This window comes from Scyliorhinus canicula, chromosome 11 (genome assembly GCF_902713615.1).
Source record: "Scyliorhinus canicula chromosome 11, sScyCan1.1, whole genome shotgun sequence".
NCBI classification, from domain to species: domain Eukaryota; kingdom Metazoa; phylum Chordata; class Chondrichthyes; order Carcharhiniformes; family Scyliorhinidae; genus Scyliorhinus; species Scyliorhinus canicula.
Genome location: NC_052156.1, coordinates 94,850,220 through 94,866,958, shown reverse-complemented (window position 1 = coordinate 94,866,958; position 16,739 = coordinate 94,850,220). Strand labels below are relative to the sequence as shown.

Here is a 16,739-nt window from a genome sequence, read left to right as displayed (position 1 = left end):
GATCTAGGACCGCTTGTTCCCTCGTAGGTTCCATTACATACTGTTCTAGGAAACTATCGTGGATACATTCTATAAACTCCTCCTCACGGTTGCCTTGACCGACCTGGTTAAACCAATCGACATGTAGATTAAAATCCCCCATGATAACTGCTGTACCATTTCTACATGCATCAGTTATTTCTTTGTTTATTGCCTGCCCCACCATCTCGTTACTATTTGGTGGCCGATAGACTACTCCTATCAGTGACTTTTTCGCCTTACTATTCCTGATTTCCACCCAAATGGATTCAACCTTATCCTCCATAGCACCGATGTCATCCCTTACTATTGCCCGGGTGTCATCCTTAAATAACAGAGCAACACCACCTCCCTTACCATCCACTCTGTCCTTCCGAATAGTTTGATACCCTCGGATATTTAACTCCCAGTCGTGACCATCCTTTAACCATGTTTCAGTAATGGCCACTAAATCATAGTCATTTACGATGATTTGTGCCACCAACTCATTTACTTTATTCCGAATACTACGAGCATTCAGGTAAAGTACACTTATGTTGTTTTTTTTACCTCTGTTTTGAATCTTAACATCTCCAGTTTTATTCCTTTTGTTATTACTGGGCTTATTCACTGTGCTCCCCTCAGTCACTGTACCTTGTACTGTCGCCCTTATGGATTTCTGACTATGTCTTCTCTGCCTTGCACGTTTCCCCTTACTTCCTTTTGTTTCTGTCCCTGTTTTACTACCTTCCAACTTCCAGCATTGGTTCCCATCCCCCTGCCACATTAGTTTAAACCCTCCCCAACAGCTCTAGAAAACACCACCCCTAGGACAACGGTTCCAGTCCTGCTCAAGTGCAGACCGTCCGGTTTGTACTGGTCCCACCTCCCACAGAACCGGTCCCAATGCCCCAGGAATTTGAATCCCTCCCTCTTGCACCATCTCTCGAGCCACGCATTCATCCTATCTATCCTGACATTCCTACTCTGACTAGCTCGTGGCACTGGTAGCAATCCTGAGATTACTACCTTTGAGGTCCTACTTTTTAGTTTAACTCCTAACTCCCTGAATTCCGCTTGTAGGACCTCATCCCGTTTTTTACCTATATCATTGGTGCCTATGTGCACCACGACAGCTGGCTGTTCACCCTCCCCCCCCAGAATGTCCTGCAGCCGCTCCGAGACATCCTTGACCCTTGCACCAGGGAGGCAACATACCATCCTGGAGTCTCGATTGCGTCCACAGAACCGCCTGTCTATTCCCCTTACGATCGAGTCCCCTATCACTATAGCCCTGCCATTTTTCTTCCTGCCCTGCTGTGCAGCAGAGCCAGCCACGGTGCCATGAACCTGGCTGCTGATGCCTTCCCCTGGTGAGCCATCTCCCTCAACAGTATCCAAAGCGGTGTATCTGTTTTGCAGGGAGATGACCGCAGGGGACACCTGCACTGCCTTCCTACTCTTGCTCTTTCTTTTGGTCACCCATTTTCTATCTCCCTCAGTAACCTTCACCTACGGTGTGACCAACTCGCTAAACGTGCTATCCACGACCTCCTCAGCATCGCGGATGCTCCAAAGTGAGTCCATCCGCAGCTCCAGAGCCGTCAAGCGGTCTAACAAGAGCTGCAACTGAACACACTTCTTGCACGTGAAGGAGCCAGAGACAGTGGACGTGTCCCTGAGCTCCCACATCGCACACGAGGAGCATGACACGGGTCTGGGATCTCCTGCCATGTTTTAAACCCTTGGTAAACTTAAACAACTAGAATTTCAAAATAAAAATAAATAAATTAGACAATGAAAAGAAAAAGAGAGACTACTTACCAGTCACTTACCAGGGTTAAAAAGCACCTCCTCACACTCTGCACCAAATTACCTCACTGCACCAAATTACCAAGTTTCAATCTCCCACTCTGTATGAGTCTCACTCCGGATGAGTCTCCTGGAAAAGTGCTCGCTTACTGTGTGCGCTCTCTGTCTGTCTTTTATACAGACCTCAGCTAACCGATGACTCAAAAAAAACCTTAACTTCAAAGAGAATAATACAATGTGCCCCTAAACAGGCCTCAGGTGATTGACAGATAACTGCCTCTCAGCAATTAGGGTGGGGGCAGCTTCAACCAATCAGACACTAAGCTCCACACTGCACTTTTAACTGAAAAACAGCAGAATTAGATTTTCCACTTACCTTTGCTGATTTACCTCACTGCACCAAATTACCAAGTTTCAATCTCCCACTCTGTATGAGTCTCATTCCGGATGAGTCTCCTGGAAAAGTGCTCGTTTACTGTGTGCGCTCTCTGTCTGTCTTTTATACAGACCTCAGCTAACCGATGACTCAAAAAAAACCTTAACTTCAAAGAGAATAATACAATGTGCCCCTAAACAGGCCTCAGGTGATTGACAGAGAACTGCCTCTCAGCAATTAGGGTGGGGGCAGCTTCAACCAATCAGACACTAAGCTCCACACATCTTTGGAATGTGGGAGGAAACCAGAGCACCCGGAGGAAGCCCACGGAGACACGGGGGGAACATGCAGACTCCACACAGACAGTCATCCAAGGCCAGAATTGAAGCTGGATTTTGAAGAGGTAATAGAGAGAGTAGACACGGGTAATGTAGTAAATGTAATTTATCTGGATTTTCAAAAGGCTTTTGAAAAAGGTTTCGGGCAGCACGGTAGCACAAGTGGACAGCACTGTGGCTTTACAGCGTCAGGGTCCCAGGTTTGATTCCCCGCTGGGTCACTGTCTGTGCGGAGTCTGCACGTTCTCCCCGTGTCTGCGTGGGTTTCCTCCAGGTGCTCCGGTTTCCTCACACAGTCCAAAGATATAGATAGAGATATAGAGAAATACAGCACAGAACAGGCCCTTCGGCCCATGATGTTCTGCTGAACTTTTGTCCTAGGTTAATCATAGAATTTTGGACACTAGGGGCAATTTATCATGGCCAATCCACCCAACCTGCACATCTTTGGACTGTGGGAGGAAACCGGAGTACCCGGAGGAAACCCACGCACACACGGGGAGGACGTGCAGACTCCGCACAGACAGTGACCCAAGCCGGAAATCGAACCTGGGACCCTGGAGCTGTGAAGCAATTGTGCTATCCACAATGCTACCGTGCTGCCCTTAAGAAGAAATTAATCTGCACTCCAGTATTCTACCCTAATCCATGTACCTATCGAATAGCCGCTTGAAGGTCCCTAACGTTTCCGACTCAACTACTTCCACAGGCAGTGCATTCCATGCCCCCACTACTCTCTGGGTAAAGAACTTACCTCTGACATCCCCCCTATATCTTCCACCATTTACCTTAAATTTATGTCCCCTTGTAATGGTTTGTTCCACCCGGGGAAAAAGTCTCTGACTGTCTACTCTATCTATTCCCCTGATCATCTTATAAACCTCTTTCAAGTCGCCCCTCATCCTTCTCCGTTCTAATGAGAAAAGGCCGAGCACCCTCAACCTGTCCTCGCAAGAGCTACTCTCCATTCCAGGCAACATCCTGGTAAATCTCCTTTGTACCTTTTCCAAAGCTTCCACATCCTTCCTAAAATGAGGTGACCAGAACTGTACACAGTACTCCAAATGTGGCCTTACCAAGGTTTTGTATAGTTGCATCATCACCTCACGGCTCTTAAATTCAATCCCTCTGCTAATGAACGCTAGCACACCATAGGCCTTCTTCACAGCTCTATCCACTTGAGTGGCAACTTTCAAAGATCTATGAACATAGACCCCAAGATCTCTCTGATCCTCTACATTGCCAAGAACCCTACCGTTAACCCTGTATTCCGTATTCATATTTGTCCTTCCAAAATGGACAACCTCACACTTGTCAGGGTTAAACTCCATCTGCCACTTCTCAGCCCAGCTCTGCATCCTATCTATGTCTCTTTGAAGCCGACAATAGCCCTCCTCACTATCCACAACTCCACCAATCTTCATATCATCTGCAAATTTACTGACCCACCCTTCAACTCCCTCATCCAAGTCGTTAATGAAAATCACAAACAGCAGAGGACCCAGAACTGATCCCTGCGGTACGCCACTGGTAACTGGGCTCCAGGCTGAATATTTGCCATCCACCACCACTCTCTGTCTTCTATCGGTTAGCCAGATTGTTATCCAACTGGCCAAATTTCCCACTATCCCATGCCTCCTTACTTTCTACATAAGCTTACCATGGGTAACCTTATCAAATGCCTTACTAAAATCCATGTACACTACATCCACTGCTTTACCTTCATCCACCTGCTTGGTCACCTCCTCAAAGAAGTCAATAAGACTTATAAGGCAAGACCTACCCCTCACAAATCCGTGCTGACTATCCCTAACCAAGCAGTGTCTTTCCAGATGCTCAGAAATCCTATCCCTCAGTACCCTTTCCATTACTTTGCCTACCACCGAAGTAAGACTAACTGGCCTGTAATTCCCAGGGTTATCCTATTCCCTTTTTTGAACAGGGGCACGACATTCGCCACTCTCCAATCCTCTGGTACCACCCCTGTTGACAGCGAGGACGAAAAGATCATTGCCAACGGCTCTGCAATTTCATTTCTTGCTTCCCATAGAATCCTTGGATATATCCCGTCAGGCCCCCGGGCCTTGTCTATCCTCAAGTTTTTCAAAATGCCCAACACATCTACCTTCCTGACAAGTATCTCCTCGAGCTTACCAGTCTGTTTCACACTGTCCTCTCCAAAAATATGGCCCCTCTCGTTTGTAAATACTGAAGAAAAATACTTGTTCAAGACTTCTCCTATCTCTTCAGATTCAATACACAATCTCCCGCTACTGTCCTTGATCGACCTACCCTCGCTCTAGTCATTTTCATATTTCTCACCTACGTGTAAAAGGCCTTGGGGTTTTCCTTGATCCTACCCGCCAAAGATTTTTCATGCCCTCTCTTAGCTCTCCTAATCCCTTTCTTCAGTTCCCTCCTGGCTATCTTGTATCCCTCCAGCGCCCTGTCTGAACCTTGTTTCCTCAGCCTTACATAAGTCTCCTTCTTCCTCTTAACAAGACATTCAACCTCTCTTGTCAACCATGGTTCCCTCACTCGACCATCTCTTCCCTGCCTCACAGGGACATACATATCAAAAACACGCAGTACCTGTTCCTTGAACAAGTTCCACATTTCACTTGTGTCCTTCCCTGACAGCCTATGTTCCCAACTTATGCGCTTCAATTCTTGTCTGACAGCATTGTATTTACCCTTCCCCCAATTGTAAACCTTGCCCTGTTGCACGCACCTATCCCCCTCCATTACTAAAGTGAAAGTCACAGAATTGTGGTCACTACCTCCAAAATGCTCCCCCACTAACAAATCTGTCACCTGCCCTGGTTCATTACCAAGTACCAAATCCAATATGGCCTCCCCTCTGGTCAGACAATCTACATACTGCGTTAGAAAAGCTTCCTGGACACACTGCACAAACACTACCCCATCCAAACTATTTGATCTAAAGAGTTTCCACTCAATGTTTGGGAAGTTGAAGTCACCCATGACTACTACCCTGTGACTTCTGCACCTTTCCAAAATCTGTTTCCCAATCTGTTCCTCCACATCTCTGCTGCTATTGGGGGGCCTATAGAAAACTCCCAACAAGGTGACTGCTCCTTTCCTATTTCTGACCTCATATTACCTCAGTAGGCAGATCCTCCTCGAACTACCTTTCTGCAGCTGTTATACTATCTCTAATTAACAATGCCACCCCCCCCCCCCCCACCACTTCTTCACTTCTTTTACCATCCTCCCTAATCTTGTTGAAACATCTATAACCAGGGACCTCCAACAACCGTTTCTGCCCCTCTTCTATCCAAGTTTCCGTGATGGCCACCACATCGTAGTCCCAAGTACCGATCCATGCCTTAAGTTCACCCACCTTATTCCTGATGCTTCTTGCATTAAAGTATACACACTTCAACCCATCTCCTTGCCTGCAAGTACTCTCCTTTGTCAGTGTTACCTTCCCCACTGCGTCACTACACGCTTTGGCGTCCTGAATATCGGCTTCCTTAGTTGCTGGACTACAAATCCGGTTCCCATTCCCCAGCCAAATTAGTTTAAACCCTCCCGAAGACTACTAGAAAACCTCCCCCCAGGATATTGGTGCCCCTCTGGTTCAGATGCAACCCGTCCTGCTTGTACAGGTCCCACCTTCCCCAGAATGCGCTCCAATTATCCAAATACCTGAAGCCCTCCCTCCTACACCATTCCTGCAGCCACGTGTTCAACTGCACTCTCTCCCTATTCCTAGCCTCGCTATCACGTGACACCGGCAACAAACCAGAGATGACAACTCTGTCTGTCCTGGCCTTTAACTTCCAGCCTAACTCCCTAAACTTGTTTATTACCTCCACACCCCTTGCCATACCTATGTCGTTGGTACCAATGTGCACCACGACTTCTGGCTGCTCACCCTCCCCCTTCAGGGTCCTGAAGACACGATCCGAGACATCCCTGGCCCTGGCACCCGGGAGGCAACATATCTTCCGGGAGGCTCGCTCGCGACCATAGAATCTCCTATCTATTGCCCTAACCATTGAATCTCCTATTAATATTGCTTTTCTATGCTCCCCCTTTCCCTTCTGAGCCTCAGAGCCAGATTCAGTGCCAGAGACCTGGCCGCTAGGGCCTTCCCCCGGTAGATCATCCCCCCCAACAGCATCTAAAATGGTACACTTGTTTTGAAGGGGAACGGCCACGAGGGATCCCTGCACTGTCTGCCTGTTAGTTTTCCTTTCCCTGACTGTAACCCAGCTCCTCTTGTTAAGTACCTTGGGTGTGGCTACCTCCCTGTAACTCTTCTCGACAACGCCCTCTGCCTCCCGGATGATCCGAAGTTCATCCAGCTCCAGCTCCAGTTCCCTACACGGTCTCTGAGGAGCTGGAGTTGGGTGCACTTCCCGCAGGTATAGTCAGCGGGGACACCAATGGTATCCCTCACCACCCACATCCTACAGGAGGAGCATGCAACTGCCCTATCCTCCATCCCCTCTTACTTTACAGAATTAGCTGCCCTGTAGACCAACTGGACCTCCGCCCTCCGACTCTGCTTCCAGTCAGCTGTGCTCTAAACTCCTGGCTCCCTTCACGCTCTTTGATAAATATAGGAAATGAAATGTAAGGAGCACCTTACTCCCTCCTCACCTAACTCCCTCAGTCATAAACCCTCACTGTAGCACTCAAATGCAACCAGTTCAGCACTCCAGTGCAAACAAAGTCTGCACTGTAACTAGCTCAGATTTATACTGTGACTCTAGCCTCTGAAAACTGGCCTAATCCAATTAACTAATTAACAAGCTCCAGCTGCAAGTACCTACAAGTGGAACCTTGTTTAAAGCTGATTCAAAATTCACCTTCTTATAGACCAAACAGCAACTTTTAAGTTAATTAACTAAATAAAAGAAATACTAGACCGGAGCGGCATGGCACGATTCGCGCAGCCCACCAGCAATTCTCCGACCCTGCTCTCTGAAGAGGCATCAGCTGTCTGAAGGGGCATTGGCTCCGTGAAGAGGCATCGGCTGTCTGAAGAGGCATTGGCTCTCTGAAGAGACATCGGCTGTCTGAAGGGGCATCAGCTCCGTGAAGAGGCATTGGGTCCGTGAAGAGGCATTGGCTCTCTGAAGAGGCATCGGCTATCTGAAGGGGCATCGGCTCTCTGGAGCGGCATTGGCTCTGTGAAGAGGCATTGGCTGTCTGAAGAGGCATCGGCTGTCTGAAGGGGCATCGGCTCTCTGGAGCGGCATTGGCTCTGTGAAGAGGCATTGGCTGTCTGAAGGGGCATCAGCTCCGTGAAGAGACATTGGCTCCGTGAAGAGGCATTGGCTGTCTGAAGGGGCATCGGCTCTCTGGAGCGGCATTGGCTCCGTGAAGAGGCATTGGCTGTCTGAAGGGGCATCGGGTCCGTGAAGAGGCATTGGCTGTCTGAAGGGGCATTGGCTCTCTGAAGAGCATCGGCTATCTGAAGAGGCATTAGCTCCATGAAGAGGCATTGGCTCCGTGAAGAGGCATTGGCTCTCTGAAGAGCAGCGGCTGTCTGAAGAGGCATTAGCTCCGTGAAGAGGCATTGGCTTCGTGAAGAGGCATTGGGTCCGTGAAGAGGCATTGGCTCTCTGAAGAGCATCGGCTATCTGAAGAGGCATTGGCTCCGTGAAGAGGCATTGGCTCCGTGAAGAGACATTGGCTCCATGAAGAGGCATTGGCTCCGTGAAGAGGCATTGGCTTCGTGAAGAGGCATTGGCTCCATGAAGAGGCATTGGCTCCGTGAAGAGACATTGGCTCCATGAAGAGGCATTGGCTCCATGAAGAGGCATTGGCTTCGTGAAGAGGCATTGGCTCCGTGAAGAGGCATTGGCTCTCTGAAGAGCATCGGCTATCTGAAGAGGCATTGGCTCCATGAAGAGGCATTGGCTCCGTGAAGAGGCATTGGCTCCGTGAAGAGGCATTGGCTCCGTGAAGAGACATTGGCTCCATGAAGAGGCATTGGCTCCATGAAGAGGCATTGGGTCCGTGAAGAGGCATTGGCTCTCTGAAGAGCATCGGCTATCTGAAGAGGCATTGGCTCCATGAAGAGGCATTGGCTCCGTGAAGAGACATTGGCTCCGTGAAGAGACATTGGCTCCGTGAAGAGACATTGGCTTCGTGAAAAGGCATTGGCTCCATGAAGAGGCATTGGCTCCATGAAGAGGCATTGGCTTCGTGAAGAGGCATTGGCTCCGTGAAGAGGCATTGGCTTCGTGAAGAGGCATTGGCTCCGTGAAGAGGCATTGGCTCCGTGAAGAGGCATTAGCTTCGTGAAGAGGCATTGGGTCCGTGAAGAGGCATTGGCTCCGTGAAGAGACATTGGCTGTCTGAAGGGGCATTGGCTCCGTGAAGAGACATTGGCTGTCTGAAGGGGCATTGGCTGTCTGAAGCACAAACCTGCTGTCCTCTCACTTGTGTTCCCACCACCCTCACTCTGACAATGCTCTTGGTGTTTCTACTTAGCCAGCCCACCCCTGCTGAAATGGTGCAGTCTGAAAGAAGACCCAGAGCTGCTGAAGGCTGCTCCTGCAAGGATATCTGCAGCCTTCCACCAACCACTGGGAATGTGGAGTAGGAGCATCAGGACAGGCATAGACACACTGAAGACAGACACCAGGATGGAGAGTTTGTTGTTCTTTGTATAATTAAGTCACATTTGCACTACACAAGTGCCAGGTAATGATCATCTCCAACAAATGAGAATCTAACAATCGCCCCTTGGCATTCAGTGGCATTATAATCGCTGAATCCTGCCATCAACATCCTGGGTATTACCATTGATCACAAACTGAACTGGACTAACCATTTTAATACTGTGGCTATCAGGGCAGGTCAAAGGCTAGGAATCCTGTGGTGAGTAACTCACCTTCTGACCCCCCCAAAGCCTGTACACCATCTACAAGGCACAAGTCAGGAGTGTGATGGAACACTCTCCACCTACCTGGCCGAGTGCAGCTCCAAGAACACTCAAGAAGCTCGACACCATCCAGGACAAAGCAGCCCTGCTTGATTGGCACCCGTTTCACAAACATTCAATCCCTCCACCACTGGCTCACAGTAGCAGCTGTGTGTCCCATCTACAAAACCCACTGCAGCAACTTGGTAAATCTCTTTCACAGCACTTTCCAAACCTGCCACCAGGTAGGGCAGCAGGCAAGAATATACAAGGGTCAAATGAAGAGTGCAGAAGGGGCGCCAGGAGCAGCACCATAAGAACATAAGACCTAGGAGCAGGATTAGGCCCCTCGAGCCTGCTCCGCCATTCAATGAGATCATTGCTGATCTTTTGTGGACTCAGCTCCATTTTCCGGCCCGAATACAATAACCCTTAATCCCTTTATTCTTCAAAAAACTATCTATCTTTACCTTAAAAACATTTAATGAAGGAGCTTCAACTGCTTCACTGGGCAAGGAATACCATAGATTCACAACCCTTTGGGTGAAGAAGTTCCTCCTAAACTCAGTCCTAAATCTACTTCCCCTTATTTTGAGGCTATGTCCCCTAGTTCTGCTTTCACCTGCCAGTGGAAACAACCTGCCCGCATCTATCCTATCTATTCCCTTCATAATTTTAAATGTTTCTATAAGATCCTGCCTGCTTAATCACCTGTTGCACCTGTTAACCAACTTTCTGTGACTCATGCACTAGCACACCCAAGTCTCTCTGCACAGCAGCATGCTTTAATATTTTATCGTTTAAATAATAATCCCTTTTGCTGTTATTCCTACCAAAATGGATAACCTCACATTTGTCAACATTGTATTCCATCTGCCAGACCCGAGCCCATTCACTTAACCTATCCAAATCCCTCTGCAGACTTCCAGTATCCTCTGCACTTTTCGCTTTACCACTCATCTTAGTGTCATCTGCAAACTTGGACACATTGCCCTTGGTCCCCAACTCCAAATCATCTATGTAAATTGTGAACAATTGTGGGCCCAACACGGATCCCTGAGGGACACCACTAGCTACTGATTGTCAACCAGAGAAACACCCATTAATCCCCACTCTTTGCTTTCTATTAATTAACCAATCCTCTATCCATGCTACTACTTTACCCTTAATGCCATGCATCTTTATCTTCTGCAGCAACCTTTTGTGTGGAGGAGGTGGTTAGGAGGAGGAGAAGAAAGGAGGGAAGGGAGGACGGGTTGGAGGAAGGGATGGGAAGAAGGGATGGGAGGAAGCGATGGAAGGAGAGGGTGAGAGGAGAGGATTGGATGAGAGGATGGGAGGGCGGTGTGTGAGGAGGGGGTATGGGGAGGGGATGTGAGCATGGGATGGGAGGAGGGGATGAGAGGCAGGGTGAGAGAGGGATGGGAGGAGGGGATAAGAGGCGGGGGTGATGGGACAGGGTGATGGGAGGGGGTGCGGGGAGGGGGTGTGGGGAGGGGGGTGTGAGGAGGAGATGTGAGGATACAATGGGAGGAGGGGAGGTGGGAGAGGTGCAAGGAGGGGGAACGAGGAGGGGAGAAGACAAGAGGAGTGGAAGATAGGCGAGGAGGGGGAAGGAGGGGAGAGGAGGGGGGAGGAGAGGGAGGGGAGGATGGTTGGGCTAATCATACAAGCAGCAGACAGCATTGTAAAAAGAGCTAGTTTCCAGTTTGAGCTATTTTAGGAGGAAACCATTTACACTGAGATGTGAATGAAATTTTCATTTGACAGAAGAATGGATTCTCACCACATGTCAATGGGTGTGGAATACTCCGTGGAGCCCATCAGAACATCCGGGGGGCGATACCACAGCGTCACCACCTCATTGGAGTAGGTCTTTGTTGGCACGGACTTGGCTCTTGCCAATCCTGGAGGAGAAAAGGGAGATCAAATTACACAGATACACACACACACACACACACACAGACACACTCATACCCAAACCCCCACACGCACACACACCCCCACCCATTCCCACACACTCTACTGTTATATTACCTTTGGTGGGAATATGTTGTGTTCTTTGCCTTTTAATCCAGAATTGCCCGATGAGTTGATGACAAAGAAACCACCAATCTTTAGATTGAATCAAAACTAATTTATTGGATAACGTTTATGAAGTTTGCACAGGCTACTGAGCTATAACTAGTAATAAAGTAATGTTGAATCTGTCTAGCTATAATCTATAATCCAGTAATCACTAACGATATCCTTGTGTTAACTCTCTCTAATCTACACAACTCCTTGTGCTGTGATCAGTCTCTCTCCTTTGCTAACTCTTACTAAACTACCCAGCATTCCCTGAGGTCTGATATTGATACTGCGAACTGGTGTTGCCCTCTAGTGTTTGAGTTACACTGAGAAATAATAATTAACCCTTCACTGGTGTTCCTGTATACATTTCATTACATTCCCCTTTTTCTTTTAACATTTCTTTTCTATGTACAAGGGATAAAATGTATAATATCATGACGATAAAATGTATAATATTATGACAATACATGACATGTATATAACTTTGAAACGTAGTGAAAAGCCAAGAACGAAGAAAAAGTTCTTCGTTTCCTGGTTGACCTTCTTAAACCACGACGAGGAGACGCAGAAGTTTTTACAGAACCATGTGAATCTTCATGAACTTGAGAATTTGTCATTGTATCATTGAAAATACTTTCATGTGGTTGTAAATCTGGAAAGATGTTATTGTGTTGCTTCAGTTTTTGGAATGCTTGCCGATTGCTGCCTGAGTGATATAGGAATGTGATGCTGCTTGTATATCAACTGTTGCACAGTCTTGCAACACCAGGTTTGTTTCAAATCACTGGTTTTCGGAGCACTGCTCCTTCCTCAGGTGTATGAAGAGGTATGTTCCAGAAACATATATACAGACAAAGTCAAAGATGCCGGACAATGCTTTGAATGCGAGCATTTGCAGGTAATTCAATCTTTACAGATTCAGAGATAGGAGTAACCCCAGGTTAAAGAGGTGTAAATTGTCTCAAGCCAGGATAGTTGGTAGGATTTTGCAAGCCCAGGCCAGATGGTGGGGGATGAATGTAATGCGACATGAATCCCAGGTCCCGGTTGAGGCCGCACTCATGTGTGCGGAACTTGCTAAAAGTTTCTGCTCGGCGATTTTGCGTTGTGAGAACACCACCCACCAGGTATGCGGTACATACTCGTGCGACTCGGCCAACTTTGTCCACCTCATACACTGCAGGAAAGGATGTCCCGAAGCGTGGTACATCGGCGAGGCCTTGCAGACGCTGCGACAACGGATGAATGGACATCGCATGACAATCGCCAGGCAGGGGACACTTCAGCAGTCAAGGGCGTTCAGCCTCTGATACCTGGGTAAGCGTTCTCCAAGGCGGCCTTCAGGACGCACAACAATGCAAAATCATCGAGCAGAAACTTAGTTCCGCACACATGAGTACGGCCTCAACTGGGACCTTGGATTCATGTCATGAATCACTTCGAGTCCGCATTTCATTCATCCCCCACCTAGGCTTGCGAAATCCTACCAACTGTCCTGGCTTTAGACAATTCACACCTCTTTAACCTGGAATTACTCCTCTCTCTGAATCTGTAAGGACTTAATTACCTGCAAATGCTCGCATTCAAAGCATTGTCTTGCATCTTTGACTTTGTCTATATATATGTTTCTGGAACCCAGCTCTTCATCCACCTGAGGAAGGAGCAGTGCTCCGAAAGCTAGTGATTTGAAACAAACTTGTTGGACTTTAACCTGGTGTTGTAAGACTTCTTACTGTGCTCACCCCAGTCCAACGCCGGCATCTCCACATCATAACTTTTGCAGAAGCAGACCAACCTCCTTTAGGTTTTTTGATCCTGACTGTCACTGGAAGCAGTGAGTCCAGTGTTGATCATAATACGTTCTTTGCTTCTCTCGTTGATGTTTTATCTTTTGTATTACGGGTAGATGATCTGGATTGGGTAATAAAATATAATGTAGAGTAGTCCTTAATTCCCTGTTCATTAACAATTGTGCTGGTGATAGACCCGTGGAAAGCAGAGTTGCTCTATAGGTGAATAACGCTAGATTCATGTCTGAATGAGAATCCAAAGCTTTGTAAAGAAGTTGTTTGATGACATGAACTCCTTTCTCCACTTAACCATTTGATTGGGGCAGCACGGTTAGCACAGTTGTTTCACAGCTCCAGGTTCCCAGATTCGATTCCCGGCTTGGGTCACTGCCTGTGTGGAGTCTGCACATTCTTCCCGTATCTGCGTGGGTTTCCTCTGGGTGCTCTGGCTTCCTCTCACAGTCCAAAGATTTGCGGGTTAGAGGGATTGGCCATGATAAATTGCCCTTAGTGTTCAAAAAGGTGAGGTGGGGTTACTGTGTTAAGGGGATAGGTTGAGGTGTGGGCTTAAGTAAGGTGCTCTTTCCAAGAGCTAGTGCAGACTCAATGGGCCAAATAGTCTCCTTCTGCAATGTAGATTCCATGATTCCATGATCCACGATTCCATGATTGTGGGTCGTGCGGACTCGAAGTGATATGAGCGAAGTTGTATTCTCAAGAGAATTCAGCCCATGACTGGCGAAGCACGGCCCATTGTCAGACATGACAGTGGTTGGAATACCATTGCCGGGATTCTCCGAGCCCGCACTGGGTCGGAGGATCGCCAGGGGCGTGGGAAATTTGCACCATGCCGCTCCGACGCCAATTGCACCCCCGTGGTCAACGTGCCTCCGGTCGGGGGCTGACGTGGGCGACCAGCCGAACCCCTGCTGGTGTGGTTTACATCTGTAAACACCCGGCAGGAACTCGGACCTGCGGCCGCGATGGCGGTCCTGGTGGGGGATGTAGGGAATCTGACTCTGGGAGGGCATCAGAGGTGGCCAGATCATGGGCCACCGATTGGCGGGCTATCGCGATCTGGGGGGGAACCTACTTTACTCCGCGTGGGCCCACTGTATGGGTCCGCCATGTCTGCCCACCAAAGTGGACCGCCACGCTGATGCGCGGCCATGAGGTCTGGACGGCAGGGCCCCGTCTGCAGCCAGAGCTGCAGGACGCAAGCCGGGGCCCTGCCAGACCCTGGAAAATGGAGAATCACCCCGGACTTTCGAGGAAAAATCCGGAGTGATTCTCGCCCGTTTTCCGGTGGGCGTGGGGACTTAGTCTCCAAAAGGGAGAATCCCGGCCCATGCCTGGCAAAGGTTTCCTCGGTCGCTTTTATAATAGATCTGGATGTGAGATCTGATAACTTGATGACTTCCAAATAATTCAAATAGTTATCTGTCGATGATGAGGACCATTGCAGTGAAACAAATAAATCCTTACTTTCGATCATGGAGATGTTTCCAATGCATGTTGTTGAAGACTTTTTTGCATTGTGCAGGTTGAAATTTCTGGCATGTTCGCATCCAAGTATCATATCAGTGATGTCTCGACTGATACCCGGCCAATACACAGCTTGTCTTGCTCTTCTCTTGCACTTTTCAATGCCAAGGTGACCTCCATGTATCTGGTTAAGAATCATGGGTTGGAGAGATAATGGTATTACTATCTGATCAAGTCAAAGTAAAAATCCATCCACAACTGTTAAATGTGCTTGAATATTCCTGAACTTGGAACAATGCCCTATTGGCCAACCATTGTTGAGATGGTTGATGACTCATTGAAGCATTGAATCCTTCTTGGTTTCTTCACGAATGAGGTTCAGTTTCACATCTGAAGCAGGAAGATTTTCAGCTCGAAGCTGAACTTGCGCTTCTATATGCTGTGTGAATTCATGAGGTTCTTCTTCTGAATCAATTGCACGTTTGCTATTATCAAGTCCATGCCTGGAGTGTAGATGAGGTTGAAGTTGGATCTCCTAAGCTTCATCAAGATCCTCTGTAATCTCGGAGTCATATCATTCAGGTCCTTTTGTATGATATGTACAAGTGGTCTGTGGTCAGTTTCAACCGTAAAGGTAGGAAGACCATAAGCATAATCATGAAACTTTAAAACAGCTGTCCGTACACCAAGGCATTCTTTCTCAATTTGTGCATACCGTTGTTGAGTCGGCATCATTGCTCTGGAAGCATATGCAACAGCTAACCGTGACGAGGTGTCGTCCTTTCGCAACACAACTGCTACTATTCCGCTCTGACTTGCATCTGTCAAAATTATTGTCTCTCTATTCGGGTTGAAGAATGAAAGAAGGGGTGCAGTTGTCAGTTGAGACTTTAAATCGAGCCATTCCTTTTGATGACAGTCGGTCCAATCAAACGTGGTAGACTTCTTGATGCGATTTCTGAGAGCATTAGTTCTAGAGGAGAGGTTGGGAATTATTTTTCCTAGAAAATTCACAACACCTAAAAATCGTAAAACGGCCTTTTTGTCCTCTGGGACTTTCATTCATAATAGGTCAGCAATCTTGTCATCAGGTCGCAAACCATGTTCAGAAATCTGCTCTCCTTGGAATTTCAGAGTCGAAATACCAAAACTACATTTGGTTCTATTCAGTTTCAAACCAAACTTATGTACCTTTGAAATACTTGTAATAATCTTGAGTTGTGTTCTTCTCTTGTAGATGACCAAATGATTATATTGTCCACATATTCACGTACTACTTCAATACCTCCAGTCATCTGTTCCATTGCACGATGAAAAATCTCAGATGCTGAGATAATCCCAAACGGCATCCCAAAACAGTACCTACCAAAAGGCGTGTTGAAAGTACATAGCTTTCTACTGGATTCATCAAGTTGCATTTGCCAAAATCTTCTGGCGGCGTCCAGTTTGGAAAAGCTTCTAGCGTTAGCCATCTCGCTAGTGATTTCTTCTCTCTTGGGAATGGAATAGTGCTCTCTCTTAATGTTCTTATTATGATTTTTAGGGTCAATGCATATCCTCAGATCAGCAGAAGGTTTCTTCAGACAAACCATAGAGTTGACCCAGTCAGTCGGTTCTATGATTCTTGACATAATACCTTGATTTTGTAATCTTGCCAGTTCAAGTCTCAATCACTCTCGAAGTGGTGCAGGAACTCTCCTCGGTGGGTTTACCACAGGTTTGGCATCTGGTTGTAACTTAATTTTGTAATGGTAGGGCAGAGTACCCATGCCTTCGTAGATGTCTGCAAAACAATCCAGAATCCCTTGAATGTCGTCTTGAATAATCGGTTGAGATGAACTCGCACTATACATCCTCTGGATTAGGTGTAAATCCTTGAAGGCTTGTGCACCTAAGAGTGAAGACTTGTTGAAAGCAACAATTTCAAATCATTATCGTTATGGCATTATTTGTAATTAACA

At 47.5% G+C, this 16,739-nt stretch overlaps 1 protein-coding gene across 2 annotated transcripts in view; it reads right to left on the bottom strand.

The window, feature by feature from the left end:
• LOC119973205 (cyclin-dependent kinase 16-like) overlaps window positions 1-16,739 on the bottom strand; it is a 202,691-nt gene that overhangs the window by 97,135 nt on the left and 88,817 nt on the right. For both annotated transcript variants that reach the window (XM_038810858.1, XM_038810859.1), the window contains exon 9: window positions 11,217-11,337. In XM_038810858.1, coding sequence (XP_038666786.1) covers window positions 11,217-11,337 — 121 coding nt within the window. The remainder of the gene's footprint in view (window positions 1-11,216; window positions 11,338-16,739) is intronic.